Consider the following 16635-nt stretch of genomic DNA (forward strand, 5'->3'; position numbering starts at 1 on the left):
TCAGAGAAATTCCAGATGTGATGAGCTGGAGGAATCTCCGGGTACTTCATTTATGAATATTTAGACAGTTTCCCTCTTGTTATGAAAATCATGGCAATCTGTTCCCCAGCATGCGTTTCAGATGAGTTTCCATATCATAAAGGCTTTACTGGGGGAGGGGAGATACTGTTCGTTGTTTAAATAAACCCTGATCAGCTGAGTTTCACTTTCCCTCCAAAAAGACTGATCTACATGAACATTTTCGGCATCCTCATAACTTAATCCTTTAGCCAGCCGAGGACAGAGACGTGAGGAAGGGACTTCTCTCCTCTGAACTGCCGGACAGTTGTTAGAGATGTGTCTGCTAATCAGAAGCCCTGCTCCCAAGCTCACGGTCATTTCTAATAGTCAGTGCTCTGTGTCCTTCCACCTGAACATGAGATTTGCATCAAAATCCAAAAGCAGCAAAATGTTCCCACTGCAGGGGGCTTTTTAGTGGACTTAGGTGCTTCAGGGATATCAAGGGAGAACAAATACCTCAAAATTTGCTCTTGACAATGAAAGCCAGAAAGAAGGTTGGGTGAGATTAACTGCAGAAATTCTTGCTCTGTCAATAAACCCCTGTCAATAAACCTCCTTCAAGCCTTCGCTGACAGTGAGAATTCTCTTTCTGACCTGCTACCCACTTACATGCATACCTACCCCCATACCCGATGAGATCTCATATTCCTACTGAATCGTTCCCCTCTTTCTTCTGTCTCTCCCATCCGGCTGCTCTGTTCTCTGAATGCAGAAACTTTTTACTCTAAACCGTAAAGCTTTGGACTTGAATCGGTGAATGAGGATGCTGGGAGAAACATTGGGGGTACTTGCTAGCACAACTCTCTGACTTCACGGGCAACACAGACAATGAAGAGCAAGGCCAGAGAAATAAAATTACTTGCTCAAGGTCACACAGCTAGAGAATAACACAGATGGCCCTAGAATCCTCACTGCAAACTCTGAGCCAGAACATACCACCCAGCCTCTGTAAAAACACTCGTCATTAACAACCTGTCCCCTCACCGTGATGCTTCCAGAGCGGAGCTGGGGGATGGACATAATTAATAGATACTTGTAGGACTGGACAGACTTGGGCTAGAGCCAGGATCCTCCCACATGCAAGCATCAAGGACATGATCTTATCCTAGGGCTAGTTCCTGAGACCTGAGGATTAGCCACTTAAGCAGGCCCCACAGACTGTCCTGCTTTGTGCCACATCCCAACAAGTGACCCCTCGGGTCCCTACTGCTCAGCCTCCCCCAAAAGTAACCCATAAGTCACCCAATCTACAGGGAATTTCAACTTTGTTTCTATGGAAACTCTTAGTTTCACTTTACTTCTATGGAAACTTCTATGGAAACTCCCATGAAGAAAAATTCTCTGTTTCTCAGATTACTATTTCTGCAAACAAGTCAGGTTGGTAAAGACCACTGGTTGTTGCAGGTCACGAGGACAGCCTGTCCTAGAGACCACATTCCAATCACCTTTGAAGCTCGATGGGTCTTCTCCTTTTCCTGCCTATTCCCCATTCCAGCTGTCTAAGCAACTTTGCTAATAACAGTGATCATTTATAAATTTGTTAATAGCCATAACTACAGAATAAGCAGATGACTGAAAGGCAGGCCACTGATCAACAAAACAAATGCTTGCATACATGATTTAATGTTTAATTCTTCAAAATTCTTCAGTGCCTAAAGGCAGGTTTAGCATGATAAGCCTGTAACCTGCTTGATAAAATATGGGGCCAGTGTCTCCTTAGGAACATGTAGGAGCTCCAAATAGTGGTTCTGAAAGTGTGGGCCCTAAACCAGGAGGCAGCAGCAGCACTTGGAAATTCCTTGAAAAGTACATTATCAGGCCTCCCCCAGACCCAGTGATTCAGAAATTCTGGAGGTGGGACCCAGCAATGCGGGGGTCTCCAGGTGATGATGGAGCATGCTCAAGTGTGAGAACCGCAGGGTTAGAGCCTCAGACAGGCTTTCTGCTAGTATGAGGGGTCTGACTGTAGCACTGCCAGACAGAAGGCATGTGGAACTCATCCGAACCCCAAGCAGTAAGGTAGAGCTCTAGCATTTGCATCTGTATCATCCACGAACTTATTTATCAAAGCCACCATTTTGGGCTTGCAAGTCCAACAAATTCATATTCTTAAGTCTAAGGCACTAGCACTCATTTGTTCTAGAAACTACCTGTTTTGCCCTGCAAAACAAGTTTCTGGTATATTATTTTGCAATTAGAAGAATAGAGCTGTGCTTTGCTCTTAAATTAATCATAATTATGTATGTGTGATTTATGTTCTCTCAATTTTGGGCTTTCCAAACTAGATTAGTAGTCTGTCCACATTATCCTTGTAAGAAAATCTGAGGCTGAAAAGAAAAAAAAACCCATAAAATCTGTAAAAGGAATTGAAGTAATTGTTTCTGACCAGAGCCTGCCCAGAATGCCCTAGTTATTGGAAGGATAACAAAAGGAGTTGGAGACTTGCCAGGCTAAGAACTACAAATTCAGGATGCCCAGGTACATTTGCATTTCAGATAAACAACAAATAGCACATGAGACTTACTCATAACCAAAAAATCATTCACTGTTATCTGAAATGTATATGTACCTAGACATCGTATATTTTAACTGGCAATGATCTAGAGTAGGGAATACTGTTCTTTGGGAAGGTTGTGTGGCAATAGCTTGCCTCAAAATACTTAAAGAGCTGTTAGGAGAAAAATGGGCTAGTATCAATATAGACTCAGAAACTACAATTCATGGGTAAAAATCACTGGACGAGCATATCTGACTCAATGAAAGAAAGACCTCTGCACGTAGACAGATTGCAGCCAAGAGGCATGGAGGATGCTGGCAGGAAGGAGGCTTTGGGAGTGCTGGCTGCGGGTGGAGGCTAGAAGGTTGGGCCTCCCAGACCCGAAGGCTTGTGAATCCCCAAACTGCTTGAGTTGTCATTCTCTAGAATCTTCCTGCTTCTGAACTATGCAAAGTGCTTGAGTATATATAGGAAAGAACCACATTCCAGAAAGGAGAAAACCCCCAGGAGTTCTTTAACCTACCCTGTGCCCACCCACTAGCAGGACCTTGTGAAATACATCTGGGGTATTTTTTCTGATGCTTTTAAGAAAGCCATTAAGGTGAAGGGGATTAAAGAGTACACTAATTATGATGAACCCCGAGAAAGGTATAGAACTGCGGAATCATTATATTGTTCACCCGAAACTAATACAACACTGCATGTTAATTACCCTGAAATTTAAAATTAAAAAAAAGTGAACTAGCTATTCAGATTATGTGAGGATTTTTCAAAGGCATTTCAATGACAAGAAAACACTTAACTGCTTCCAAGCGTAAAATGGAGAAACAAGGAAACTCACTCTTTGTCCTGCTGTCCATTTCTGGTTTTGTCGGGTCCGGAGTTGCAGCAGCTGGAGGTAACTTCTTTCCAATAGTCTGAGGAGGAAAGAGAGCAGTTTACTTAACGAGATGATTCTCTCCATTAAGCAAAGAAATAAAATCAAGTTCATGATGAAGAAATGCTTCGAAAAACCACACACTTAAGTTTTCACTGCTCTGTCTAGTGGCTGCGGTTCTCCGCCAGGCCGGACCCTCGTTGACAAACAAGTGGGCGAACCAGGGAGCAAAGGCTTTATCCTTGGAGGCGCTCAGTACCTTTTATTCCCATTCTTCCTTGATGTCCTTATTAAAAGGTTGATTATTTTCAGCAGACTAGACAGGCACATTTCCCCTCAGGCTACGAGAGGCTGTGGAGGCACAGCCCCGGGCCCAGAGGAGGCACCACAAGGGTCTGTAGAGTAGAAGAATGGGAGGAAGAGGGCAAGAATAAAAAGGCCAAAGAAGGAAAGGATAAAGGGAGGGAGAGCCGGAAGGTCAGGTGGACGGGCAAGTGGAAGGTTGGGCAGAGGCCAGAGGGTCCAGAGAAGCCGGGTCTTACCGCATCTCCCAGCCACCGAAAAGCTAGCTTGCCTTGCAGGGTAGGAGTAAATACCCCCACGTCCCCGATGACAGCTCTGTCTGCCCTGAAGACAGAACACAGAGGCCTGGAGGCCTTCTTCCCACTAGCCTTTTAACCCTCCAGGGCTTTGAGAGCAACCAGTGTCACAGACCTTAGGTGTTTATTTACTAGTCCAAAAAAAAAAAAAAGGATAAATTTGTTTGGAGTTTATTTTCTTTCCTTCATTCAAAGCTAACTCTATTACCACTGATTATTTATAAACCATCCACGTAAAAGACTAATATTGTCTCTGACTAAAGATGTTCCTGAAAACACAGGCGACTCAGCGACTCAAAATATCAAAAACAAAAAACCAGACAGCCAATAAAATGATGGGTCCAAAGGTGAGGTCTCTGCCCGCTCTTTTCTTTTGCCACCACGTTTGCGTGCTGGTGCGTGATGCCCGAGGAGATGGTCTATGGATACCAGGAAAACAGCTGTCAAAACGAAGGAGCTGGGGGAATCAACCCCCCCAGCAATGAACGCTTTCCCTAGTGAGAATTCCAGCCACTGGGAAAACCAAACATATCCTCCCCTGGAACACACGAAGAGGAACGAACTACAGAATTCAAAAACCAGCCTGGTGGATTGTGGCTTCAAATAAAACTAACTCACCACTGTTTTTAATTTGAAAAAGTTCTTCATGCCTCAAATGTTGAAACCAACATTAAATATGAATAAATCACAGAAAGAGGATAAGATAAATCAAATCCTCAACCCTTCATGAATTTTTAAAAACATTTGTGACAGAAAGCTTTTACATTTTACACAGTGACATTTTTATTTAGTGCCACAGGGCCTTCTAAATGGGATAAAAAATGAAATCCAAAATACCATGCCACCCTCAACTGCTGCGAAGTACTCAGATTAATAATATGTTGTGATTCCAAGGAAGCATCAAGGAGGAAAAAAGTGTGTTGTTATTTGGCCGTAAGGTCAAACTTGATGAAAAACCATCCTAAGAAATTATCTTGAAAAATCAGGAAGTGAAGGTAAAAGGAGACATTGTCAAAAGTGTCATTCACATTCCTGTCCACATTTCCAACACTGCCCCCCCCCCATCTCCCGTTCCTCCCCTGTGGCCCCACCAGAACAAAGCATCACTGTCATTAACTCATTCGGAAGAAGAAAAGCAAAACTGTTAATCCTTGAGTGATTACTGACAGTGGGGAGAGGAAGTCAGGAAAATACTGCTCAATCCTGACTCGGGGTTCCTTTCTGGGTAAAAAGGAGGCTTCTAATGGTTTGGGCTTTAAACCAGATGCTTTCCTTTAGGGAAACCTTCACAGATTGTGTGTTCTTATAACTTCCCCTTATTTAGTAACAAAGGGAAGCACTGCCTATGGTCTCTGATGCCCTGCTTTCCAGGACAGTGCAAGCTAAGAGACATCAAGAAAAAGCCACCAGTTAAGTGCACTTACTTCTATACTTCTGTCACGGAAAGACACGTGAATGCAGAGCTTACTCTCTTCTTTTTCTCACTATTTCAGAAAATACAGCACACTGGCTTCCATGTGGCTCACAGCATCAGGTGACAGTGAGGCTGGTAATGGGCGTGTCTGCCAGGGGTGCTAGACTTAAATTAACTCTTCCTTTCTTCTTCTTGGGCCATGATTGAAGGTCAAGAGTAAGGCAAGTTCCTCCCCACTCAGCCTGGTCCCCGAGGTGTCCCAGAGATGGGAATCGTTCAGCTGTTTCTCTCTTCTCCAGGCCTACCGAAGGATGGCTCCCAGGCGGGCGGCACTGGTATCACTGGGAACTTGCTAGTAAAGCAAATTCCCGGGCCCCACCCTAGACTTTCTCAATCAGAAACTCTGGGGATGGTGCCTGGCAGTCTGTCTGAACACACCCTCCAGGGGATGCTCAAGACTGAGAAGCACTGACCTAGATGTGCGTGGGATTCCATCAGCACTGACCAAATACCTTTCTTGGGTGAACAATGCAGTGCCTATTCTCATGATCAGATAAGTCATAAACCATCTTTTTCACTCTTCTTCCTCTTCTCACTCTCCTTACAGTAGGCTTTGATGCCTTCTACCTTCTCTGCTCTCAGTTGGCATAACAATACTAAATCAGTCAGCTCAGAAAGGAACGAGAGTTTAGTGCGGCTGACAGTGGGACTATATCACTGAGGGGAAAGAATGGGGAGCCCATGTGGCTATGGGGTCCTTCACCAAAGAAGCCCTGAGAGGATGGATGGGTGAAGGGACAGATGGATCAAGGGATGGAAAGATGGTTTTGTATCAACAATGGAAGACGGTTCCTAGCCTCAGACTACCCTGAAGGCCAAGTGGGCAGATCTGCACGACCATACTAACCTTCAGGGACAGCCAAATCCTGCGGCTCCCTCAGAGTGTGTCTCTCTACGGGCATGCTAGGTGTGACATCTCTTCATTGTAGGAGACTGTCTCACACACTAAAGGACACTTGGCCACCTGCGTGCTGCCCACTGATCGCCTGCAGTGGTCCTGATCAATGCATCCGCACCAAACGTCCCACACCTTTCTAAACACCCCATTCGAGAACCCCTGTCTCCTGCCCTTCCTCTAAATACAAGAACAAAGACAAGGGGCAATGAAACACTGCTTTTCCACTAGGCTTTCAGCTTCCCCTACACCTCTGAAAACATTTTGGGTCCACTGAGCTAAAAGTGAACCGAACCCCAACTTGCAAAGGGCAATGCCTAGCTCCAGCACACACAGAGGTCATATACAATTGAAAGCCGGACCCAAGCGGACAGAAAAATGAGGGAATCCCATCCAAACATCTCGCATCCACCCTGTAGGCAGTGAAGAAGAATGTTAGGCTTCCGGCAGCTGTGGAAGAAGATACGGGATCTCTACTCCTTGCTTCCTCAGCAGAGTTCCCAGTTCTTGCCCTCCTGAGAAGATGGCTTATCCAGGACATGGACTGGCCAAGCACTGGGGAGCTGTGCTGACTCTGCTCAGGACACAGCTCTTTCACTCCTAAGAGTTGGGCAACAGGCCCATTTTACCATCTGCCTTGTGAAGGAACCCTCGGCAGCTCCACTCCACAGCTCAGCCCAGCATTTTTTCTTCCCTGTGCTGTGTCCTAAAGACTTCTTAGTACCCACATCTACGCTCTTGTGCTCTGCTTGTCCCCCAACTCTGAAGCTGCTGCTGGGTCTGGGAGTAGACATATATATGGATGGCTGCAGAGAGGTGAAAGCTCTACAAACAGACAATGACTGATTGCCACTGCTAGTGACCTACAATTGCTAATCATCTACTGCAACATACAGTCATCACCAAGCTGCCCTCAAGTTCTGTCTCTCCTACCACACCCTAATCTCCATTTAAAAATGACTTTTAAAAACAAATACTTCCAAAAACTCATTCCTTTAAAGATTTAAGACCAGAAGTCTCTCTCCTATTGGCTTTCTTGACAAAAGTACTAAATAAAGTTTCTGGGGGTTTTGGGTCCCGTAGGAGCATCATACCTACTCCCAGCTTTACAAGATCTGGTTATACAGCATCAGGAAGGATAACCCCCATATGATTTCAGTTACTGGAGCAAGTAATTTTTTTTTTGCCTTTTCTGTGCCAAAATGAAGAAACTAGTGCTTGTAGGAAAGACAATCCCTGGATTTGAGCCCAGTGGAATCCAGTTCCCTAATGACTAATTTATCTGTTTCTCTTTGTGACTGCTGGAGCGTGAGACCGGGGTCCTGCTCAGATCAAGTCACTCCTGTGACTTCATTCTAATTCAGATGCAAACTCCTTGAGTGTATAACATTTTCTAATTAGAGGACAATGTTAAAGAGAGTTTAAGTCCCATCTCTGAAAGTCTCCTCTCCAAGAATACCACACATAACTCTTAATCACAAAGGCAACCAGGTTCAGTGGATGGGGGAAGAGAGAAAGAGTGCTCCCTACGTTCTAGCAGTCAGGGAAGCCTCTCTGTTGGCAGACCAGGCTTTCGGATACCCATTCTAGAAGAGGGTGATCTTCTGAGAAGCTATACGTAGACATTACTCAAGTCCTCACAGAAAGCCAAACACAAGAGACGACTTTTCAAACAGCTGGTAAAATATAAGCTAAAGGATGGCTCTTTCTAGGCATTCCTGTCGCTGTACTCATGTCTAACAGCATTCCTTCCCTTTCTGCTCAGTGCAGATTCATGAAGTGCCTGTTCAGTGCAAGGCAGGGAAGCAGACAAAAAGGCAGGAGATGCCGCATATCACTGCAAACACTGAAACAGCAATTCATTGGGTTTTCCGGACTGCTGTGCTGAGGAGCGTCCAGCCACTGGGCGTGGTTAACCCAAACGTTCGTCATGCATAGGATACAGAGAGATACAGGCTACAGGACATAGTAACGGGAGAAAAGACAAAACAGTATGTATATATAACCATATCCACACCCTTTTAGCTTTCATTTACCATTGTAACTCAGAAATAAACACGAACTATTAAAACGCACTGTAAAATTTTAATTTCTTTTTACACACTCCTTTCATGAGCACCTATAACTGACAGTATTATGAAAAGTCTTCTTGGTGCTCAGCCGGGAGCGGTAGGAGCAGAGCCGAAGCCCAGGGGGCCAGCTCGTGTCAGAGCCAGAAGAGAAAAGCACAAAGGAGCATCCTTACAATGGGCGCCTGTGAGCTTCTAATGGAAGCTTTTTCTACTCGCTGGGAAATTTACATTAGCAACTGTCAATTTGCCCGCCTTTGGTTGGCTCGGCTTCAACTATTTGATATCAACAGGACATACAGCAGAGTAAAATACGACTCAAAATTCTAAAGATAAAATGCATGGTCCAGTCAAAGAAAAAATATATCTGTAGCTCCATTCGAGGGACAGAGGTCACCTTTAAAACAATTCATATACCACTATGTCAATTCTGACACCTCCAAAGGGGCAAGCTTCAGTCCATTTTTAAACCTTGCTATAAGAAAAACAATTTTTAAAGCAATCTTCTGATTATAAGATTGGGCTTACGACTTACAGTTCGTTCATATAGTGTTTATTTCCCCGGTTGTCTTGAAAAGTTAGCAACAATTCGAGTTACGTTAAACCTCTGCCCAATCGTGGTTGAAGACCTTGTCAGAATCACAGATGCTCTAGAAGCATTTAACTGTATTACTCTTAGAAGTTTAACTGCTTTTCTCCCTCCTTCTGTTCAGAAATCGTGGTCTCCTTGAGAGCAGGACCTGGATATTATTTATTCTCTTATCTCCACAAAGGATATGAAGGGTAAATGCTGAATGGAACAGGGAGCTTGGGGACACCATGGTCTCACCCTCTGCCCTAGCACTAGCAACCCCCCCACAACACAACTGATGGAATAGGGGAGACATCCTTCTTGACAAAACAGGAGGCCCTCTTGGAGCCCCCCAGTTTGTCACTGCCACATACCAGATCTTTCCAGCACAGTTTCAAGTGACAGCATATTTTCCAGGTTATCTTCCTAGACCTCTATTGCCCCTGCCTTACTCCCTTGTACCCATGCACACGCCCCTGAGCTCCTATTAATTATTGGTCACTACCATAAAGAAGAATCCAATCTCAGCCGTGTTTCTGGTAGACAGCTCTCTGCCTGTGATTTCCAAGTATTCATCCTAGCCTGTTCCCTCAGATTCCCTCAAGACCATCATGTGCAGGGTTCATTATCATTCGGGTATTAGAACACACACACCGTCCTCTCATTCTGAAATAATTTTCCAAAGTATGTTCCCAAAATGTTCCACCAACGAACCGACTTCCGATTCACCTAATCCCACACTCTGGTAAATATGGAAAACATAGAACACTTGGTCTAATCCTTGCATAACAGCATATTAAAGTCTCTGAGAAGTCCTGTAGTTACTGCTAACTCTATCGTTAACATTACTTAAGTGTTTTCCAAACTTAACAGATACTCCTTGTGCTACCCAAACACACATCACAAGAATGAAGAGTGTATGGAAAAGCTGGATAAACATCACTACCTCTACTTCGTAAACCCTCGGGGCTCATCCTCTTTGTTTCCTAGACTCACAACTTGGAACCCATCCTTGATGACCCTCTTACTGTATCTTCTCACATCAAATGCACCCCCAAGGCCCTGTTTTCAGATTTACCCCTTCCCCTTTGACCCCTGCCTAGAGCCTTGTTACTAGCACAGGGACTGTTTCACTAATTTTCCAGACAAGGATCCTTTTCCCCAATTCAGGCGACTTCCTCTGACCTCACATGAGACTCAACTTTGAGTCTACCTCCACCACCACCCCTTACTATATCTACTTCAAAGAACTCAGATTAAAAAACCCACTCAGGATATATACTGCTACTTAATGGCTGCTTATAAAAAATTTCCAAAGCCCTGAAGAAATTTACTTCCAATTGCTGTGACTTGCCATATCTCTCAAGGGCTGGTGTCTTTCCCTTGTGCTCTTAAGACTAATAGCAAACTGGAGCGCCTGGGCGGCTCAGTAGGTTAAAGCCTCTACCTTCAGCTCAGGTCATGATCCCAGAGTCCTGGGATTGAGCCCCACATTGGGCTCTCTGCTCAGTGGGGAGCCTGCTTCCCCCTCTCTCTCTGCCTGCTTCTCTGCCTACTTGTGATCTCTGTCTGTCAAATAAATAAAAAATCTTAAAAAAAAGACTAATAGCAAACTTTCTCTGGATATAAAACACCAAAGCCCGACTTAAATGCTTCCATTAGGCCTCCTGGGGCTTACTCTTTCAATCCATCCAATAAAAACTTCAGTATCTGTCATTCTACTGAACGTGTACATAAGAAGTCTGTTTTTATATTAGTATATCTCTCTCTCCCTGAGACATACATGTGCATTTGTGTGTATCAGTAGAAAGATATGGCTGTGAATTTCAGCCAATTCTATCATTTATCATGAACTTTATCTTCTGCCAGGATTTGATCTGTTGGGTCATTTGTTTGCATTCTGAAGAGCTCTAGAGACCATGCCCTAAAAAAACTGGAAAGGGCCCTAGAAAACATTCAAAGGTAGGGTAGGATTTTCTCTTTGTCAAAACACAGTAAGGTTTAGCAGGGGCTTCTCCTCATGCTGGGGAAACACAATGTTGAAGAACGAATCAAAGCCGACTTAAGGGCTCAATGAGGTAGAGAATGTACATTCAAGACAACATTAAAATCATAGAAGGCAGCTCTCCAAACATCTGACAGTATATGAAGATACTATTTATATTTTACCCCCACTGTTCCCAAGAGAGAAGCCTGCATGCTATTTTGCTGTAGGATCATCTTATTCACAGAGGATGAATAAGCCAAAGTAAATTTCCATTTCATGTACCACTTAGACAAAATACAATTCGCCATTATACTCTAAAAGACTATTTTCTTCTGTTATGACAAATAAAAGGAAAACGTAAACCTTCCTTCTCCTAGAGGATTAGTTTTATCTTTTGATTAACAAAGCTCTCTTTTTAGATGCATCTGGAGAATTTAAAAAGAGTATGGGTAAGGGAGAGAGAAGTATGGTAAGGCAGGAGTGAATGCCATGGGCTGGTTTGAGTTTTGTTCATCCAGAGCTTTAACAGGAAACTTGCTGTACTTTTCCAAGTCCGAATTTCCCTAAAAAGGAGCTCTATGAATCCAATTAACATAGAAAGATGCTATCCGGATTTAAAATATTTTTATTTATTCAATCACAACCTAGTCTAGGTCATTTCCCTGACCTGGGATGGCACCTCCTTCCCCAGTGTCTTTGAATTCCATCTCACTTTTAAGGTTCAAGTGAAGTCCAGATTGCTAAACAAATGAGGTTTCAGTAATGTTTCTACAGACATGCAGCCCACAATGGATCATGACATTTTTATGACATACTTGAGAGCAAAACCACACTTGTTAGCTTTCCTTTATACCTCAAAAGTGAAGGTTGGCCTGCCCCTCTCCCTCCCTTGACCCTGCTCCTGCTCTCCACTCGCTCCTTCCTTCCATTTAATCATTCATTCAGCATTCTTTTCTGGGACTGCCATCAGCCATGATTGCTGGAGGCTGAGTTAACAAAGATGAGACGGACAGAGGCCTGGATCTTTACTAAGTTCAAAATTGAGCAGCAGAGATGGACTCTAACAGAGCATCATAATACAAAGGGATAAACACTACAATAAAAGTGTCTAGAAAACAGGAGCCATTAATAGTTCCACAACTGGAAATCAGTCTCACTGGATTGACGAAGCTTGAGACAAATTCTGAAAAGTGAGCAGAAGCTTGCCAGGCAGAGAATGATGGAAGGGGTATTCGAGCTGAAGAGAAGCAGGAGCGAAGGTAAGAATGTGTGTGGGGAAGGGGGTGCGGTCATGGGTGAAGGAAGGGAGAGCTACTTGGGTAGGAGGCCAGAAAGGTAAGTTGGGGCCAATGTTAAATTCATGCATTATCTTCAAGGCAACTGTTAGTAAGCAGAGGTGTGGCATGATCAAATATGCAACTTTAAGACCGGTGGTCCGGCGGCATCAGGGGAACGCAGAAGAAAGTAAAGACATGCCAAAGTCAAAGAGCTAATAAATAGGAGGTTGACACCATGATCCAGCCGAGACAGTGAAACTAAGAATGCAAAAGAGAGGTTCGAGAAATATTTAGACCTCTCCATACTTCACAGGCTCCACAGGGAAAAATCAGTGATCATGAACTGTTTTGAATATACAGGGACAAAACCCAAACTCCGTTACATTCTTGAGTCTACATATACGCATTCTACAGAGGTCCTGGGTGCCAGTGATGTGCTGAGAGCAACATGAAGTTCAGATCCTCATTAGAAGAGGCTAAACAGCCTGACGCAGGGGTTCAGGGAAGCATTTTCAAGAATCTATCCTAATGAAAAGAATCATAGTGAATGTGTTCTCAGTGTTCCAAGGCTGGTGTGGTGATGTGTTGGAGAAAAATAGTAGGCCTGTGATGGTCATGAACAGTTAGCTTACTGTTAAAACACAAATCCATCACTTGAAAACTAAAGGAATTTTTAAAAAACAGAAACATAAACTGAGGGTTTTGAAGGGGAGGGGCATAGGGGGTTGGGTGAGCCTGGTGGTGGGTATTAAGGCGGGCACGTATTGCACGGATCACTGGGTGTGGTGCATAAACAATGAATTTTGGAACACTGAAAAAATAAAATTAAATTTTAAAAAAACCCAGACACATAAGCTCATGACACATATGAAAAAGTATCTTTCTAATCTGACAAATTTAAACTAAACAGTTTAGTCAAGTATGTCTCCGAAAATGTTTTAAGCTAGAATCAAAAATGGGAAATTTCTTTGCCCAAAAGAAATTTCCAGAGAAGAAGCACCTAGGTGGCTCAGGAAGTTAGGCAACAGGCTCTTGGTTTCCCCTTAAGTCATGATCTCATGGCCCTGGGATTGAGCCCCATGTTGGGTTCTGTGTTCAGCGTGGAGTCTGCTTCTCCTTCTCCCTCTGCTCCTTTCCCTGCTCTCTCTCTCGAAGAAATAAATAAAATCTTAGAAAGAAAGAAATTTCCAGAGAACCTTTTATGTCTTTCAGAGTAAGGAAAGGAAATGAAACAGTTTTAATCAGAGAGGAGGTAATATTTACAACGATGTTTTATTGTTTTGTTTTCAAGAAAAACTGCTATTTACTAGGCTAGGGCACACACTGAAATATATTCAGCCTTAAAGAAAAAGGAAATCCTGACACAGGGAACAACATGAATGAACCGGGAAAACATCACAGCAAGTGAAAAAAGCCAGTCACGGAAGGACAAATACTGTATGGTTCCACTCACATGAGGTACCAGGAGTAGTCAGATTCATAGAGACAGAAAGTGGAAGGGTGGTTGCCAGGGGCTGTGGGCAGGGGGAAAGGGGAGTTCAGTGTTTAAGGGGTACAGCGTTCTGGTTTGGCAAGATGATGGGATTTCTGAAGATGGATGGTGGGGATGGCTACACAACAATGTCAATGTCCTGAATGTCACAGAAGTATGCACTTAAGAATGATTAAAATGAGGGATGCCTGCGTGGCTCAGTTGGTTGGGCCACTGCCTTCGGCTCAGGTCATGATCCCAGCATCCTGGGATTGAGTCCCACATCAAGCTCCTTGCTCATTGGGAGCCTGCTTTTCCCTCCGCACCTGCCTGCCCCTCTGCTACCTTGTGCTCTCCCTGTCTCTCTCGCTCTCAATCTCTGACAAATAAATAAATAAATACAATCTTTTTTTTTTTTTTTAAAAAGAATGATTAAAATGGTAAATTTTATGTGATGTATACTTCAGCACGTTGTCAAGAGGCTTAGAGTATATTCCTCTTTCCCTACAAGCCTCTCCCTACGTATGAATGTTGACTAGAATGGCAAGAAACTGCTCATGAGCCTCTGTTATCCAGCTGCTTAATATTCAACCACAAAATAATCAGGGGTGCAGACAGCATCAAATGAGGTGAGTTGGAGAACAAACCCATCTTTGTCCAGAAGCTCAGTTCAGTCCTACAGGAAACACTCGTTCCACTTCTATGAAAGATAACCTACTGCTTCCAGAAAGACAGTCTCTCAATCCAGCTACTGCTATAGAGCTCAGGCTTTAATGCCAAAGGACTCATTCTTCACTTTCACTGCCTGCTCCACAGATTCCCAAAGAATAACACTTACTCTTTTTTGTTTTTTTTTTTAATCATCTGGTCTCCCTGATTTTAAAGAAGGGAAGAGAAGATTGCATCAAATCTTAAAGACTCAATATCATCTTTATGTTTTAGTTCATTGGAAAGAACAAGTTCATGACACATACTTACTCAAAACAGGAACTTCCTAAATATACACAGAGGTCAAGTACACATTGGTTACATCTTCTAGATAGAGAGCGAAATACTTAGAAAGAAGACCCTGAGATGCCTCAAGGATGGAAATCCTCAAAGAGAGGTCAAATTAATCTCAGGGCACTCTAGTTACCAGTTACTATGCCATATTCGACAAGAAGGGGTGAACATAAATTCTGTGCCTTCCATGAAAACGTCCTACATGTCAACCATTGGGATTCTCTCACCACTTCTGTGTTCCTACTGCAGATGTTCTGAATCTCCTGAACAGCACTCACTACCCTCTCTGCTTTGGATTTGCGACTACTTATGTATATGCCTGTTTCACCGACTAGAATATAAGTGGGTGTGGGGCAAGAGCGGTATTTTGGTAATCTCTGTATTCTTTGGTGGGTCTTGCACATTGGAAGCATTAAATATTCATAATTTACTTTAGTCAACAATAAATTCATTCATCAAAAATAGATCTATGGAGAAAGTACTGTGTGCAATGCATTTTCTTGATGCTAGGGACAGACCAACGGAATGAATAAAGCTTCCCCACCTCTCATGATGGCATCTAGCAAGACGAGCGACTTTGTATTAAGTAGGATTCCTAAGAGCACAGTCTTACCGCTATGGGATCCCGGGCAAGTTACTTAACCTCTCTATACCCCTGTCTCCTGGTCTGACATGGAAATGATACTACGTACCTTATAGATTTTCTAGGAGGATTAAATGGGAAAATGTATATAAAGTGCTTAGCCATTATCACTGTTATTGAATTTTACTGAATAAAAAAATCAATCATCATAAATGCCTCTTTATGAGTCTAGTTACAAAGAATGACTGTTCCGATTACAGCAGCTTTTTAAAACAGCAGGTTAACTGGCCCGTTCCTTTGCTTGGGGAATGGAGAGCATGAAGCGACTTTTAGAAGACCGTCGCATAGCAGAGACATGCTTGGAGCAAAGCGATAATTCTGAAAAATGAGCAACGAAGAAAAGCAACAGCAATCACCATATAGTCATTGCCTGGGAAGAAAAGCAGACAGAACAAAGAAAATCGGAGGAACAACTAAGGCCAGAGCCGACAACCCACAGAGCTTTCAGGTCAATAAAGCTTCAGTTAAGGTGGCGCCCTACAGTGAGTGGCCGGAAGACTGTTCCAGAAGCCCCTCAAATACAGGCGCATGCCAACTGCTTCTGGCTGCATCCAAACTGTTATCTACTGTTAACGATAGAAAAACAACAAGGCGTGTGTCTGGGAAAAATGGCCTGTTGTCAGAGAACAGAAAGCCTTTTATTGAGAATTTTGATACTCAGGAGCAAACACACCACCATAGAAAATCACTCCGAGCCATCTTTTACAAAGCTTGGCATCCATTCAATAATGGATGAAGAAATCCTAAATCGTTAGGCCAAACAGATACTCCTCCCAAGGCAGTTAAGAAACATGGGCCAAATGAGACCACACACTCATGTGGTACAGATATCTAAAGCCACTAGTGAAAATTACTGACAGATAATTAGATGTAAAAAATGGGATTCCCAGTCTCCTACCTCAAAGCAGCCAGGGCTCTGGCCAAAGGCTGCTCTTGAAGGCTTCTTTCACTATCAGCAAGGATGGGACAACTGGAATTCTGTTCAGACCCTACAGACCCTATACTACCTGTCCTATAGGTAGTACATCAAATTCAACAGACCTTTGCAGAATGCCTACCACTACACAGCCCACAAGCCCAGACTGCTTTCCTACGTTCTTTTTCTTTTTATGTTTTCAAGAAGATGCTGTGTTTTCCGCTATAAAATGGGAGATTTAAACATCATGTTGATGGGAGTCAATGAAACCACCAAATTCCAGTTCTCCCAGATCCG

At 43.4% G+C, this 16635-nt stretch overlaps 1 protein-coding gene across 7 annotated transcripts in view; it reads right to left on the reverse strand.

Moving 5' to 3' along the window:
* The window catches only part of SH3KBP1 (SH3 domain containing kinase binding protein 1), a 337564-nt gene that overhangs the window by 95199 nt on the left and 225730 nt on the right, over positions 1-16635 (reverse strand). For all 7 annotated transcript variants that reach the window (XM_032331651.1, XM_032331653.1, XM_032331647.1 and 4 more), the window contains one exon: positions 3399-3474. In XM_032331651.1, coding sequence (XP_032187542.1) covers positions 3399-3474 — 76 coding nt within the window. The remainder of the gene's footprint in view (positions 1-3398; positions 3475-16635) is intronic.

The sequence above is a fragment of the Mustela erminea genome, chromosome X, assembly GCF_009829155.1.
Source record: "Mustela erminea isolate mMusErm1 chromosome X, mMusErm1.Pri, whole genome shotgun sequence".
Lineage (NCBI taxonomy): Eukaryota > Metazoa > Chordata > Mammalia > Carnivora > Mustelidae > Mustela > Mustela erminea.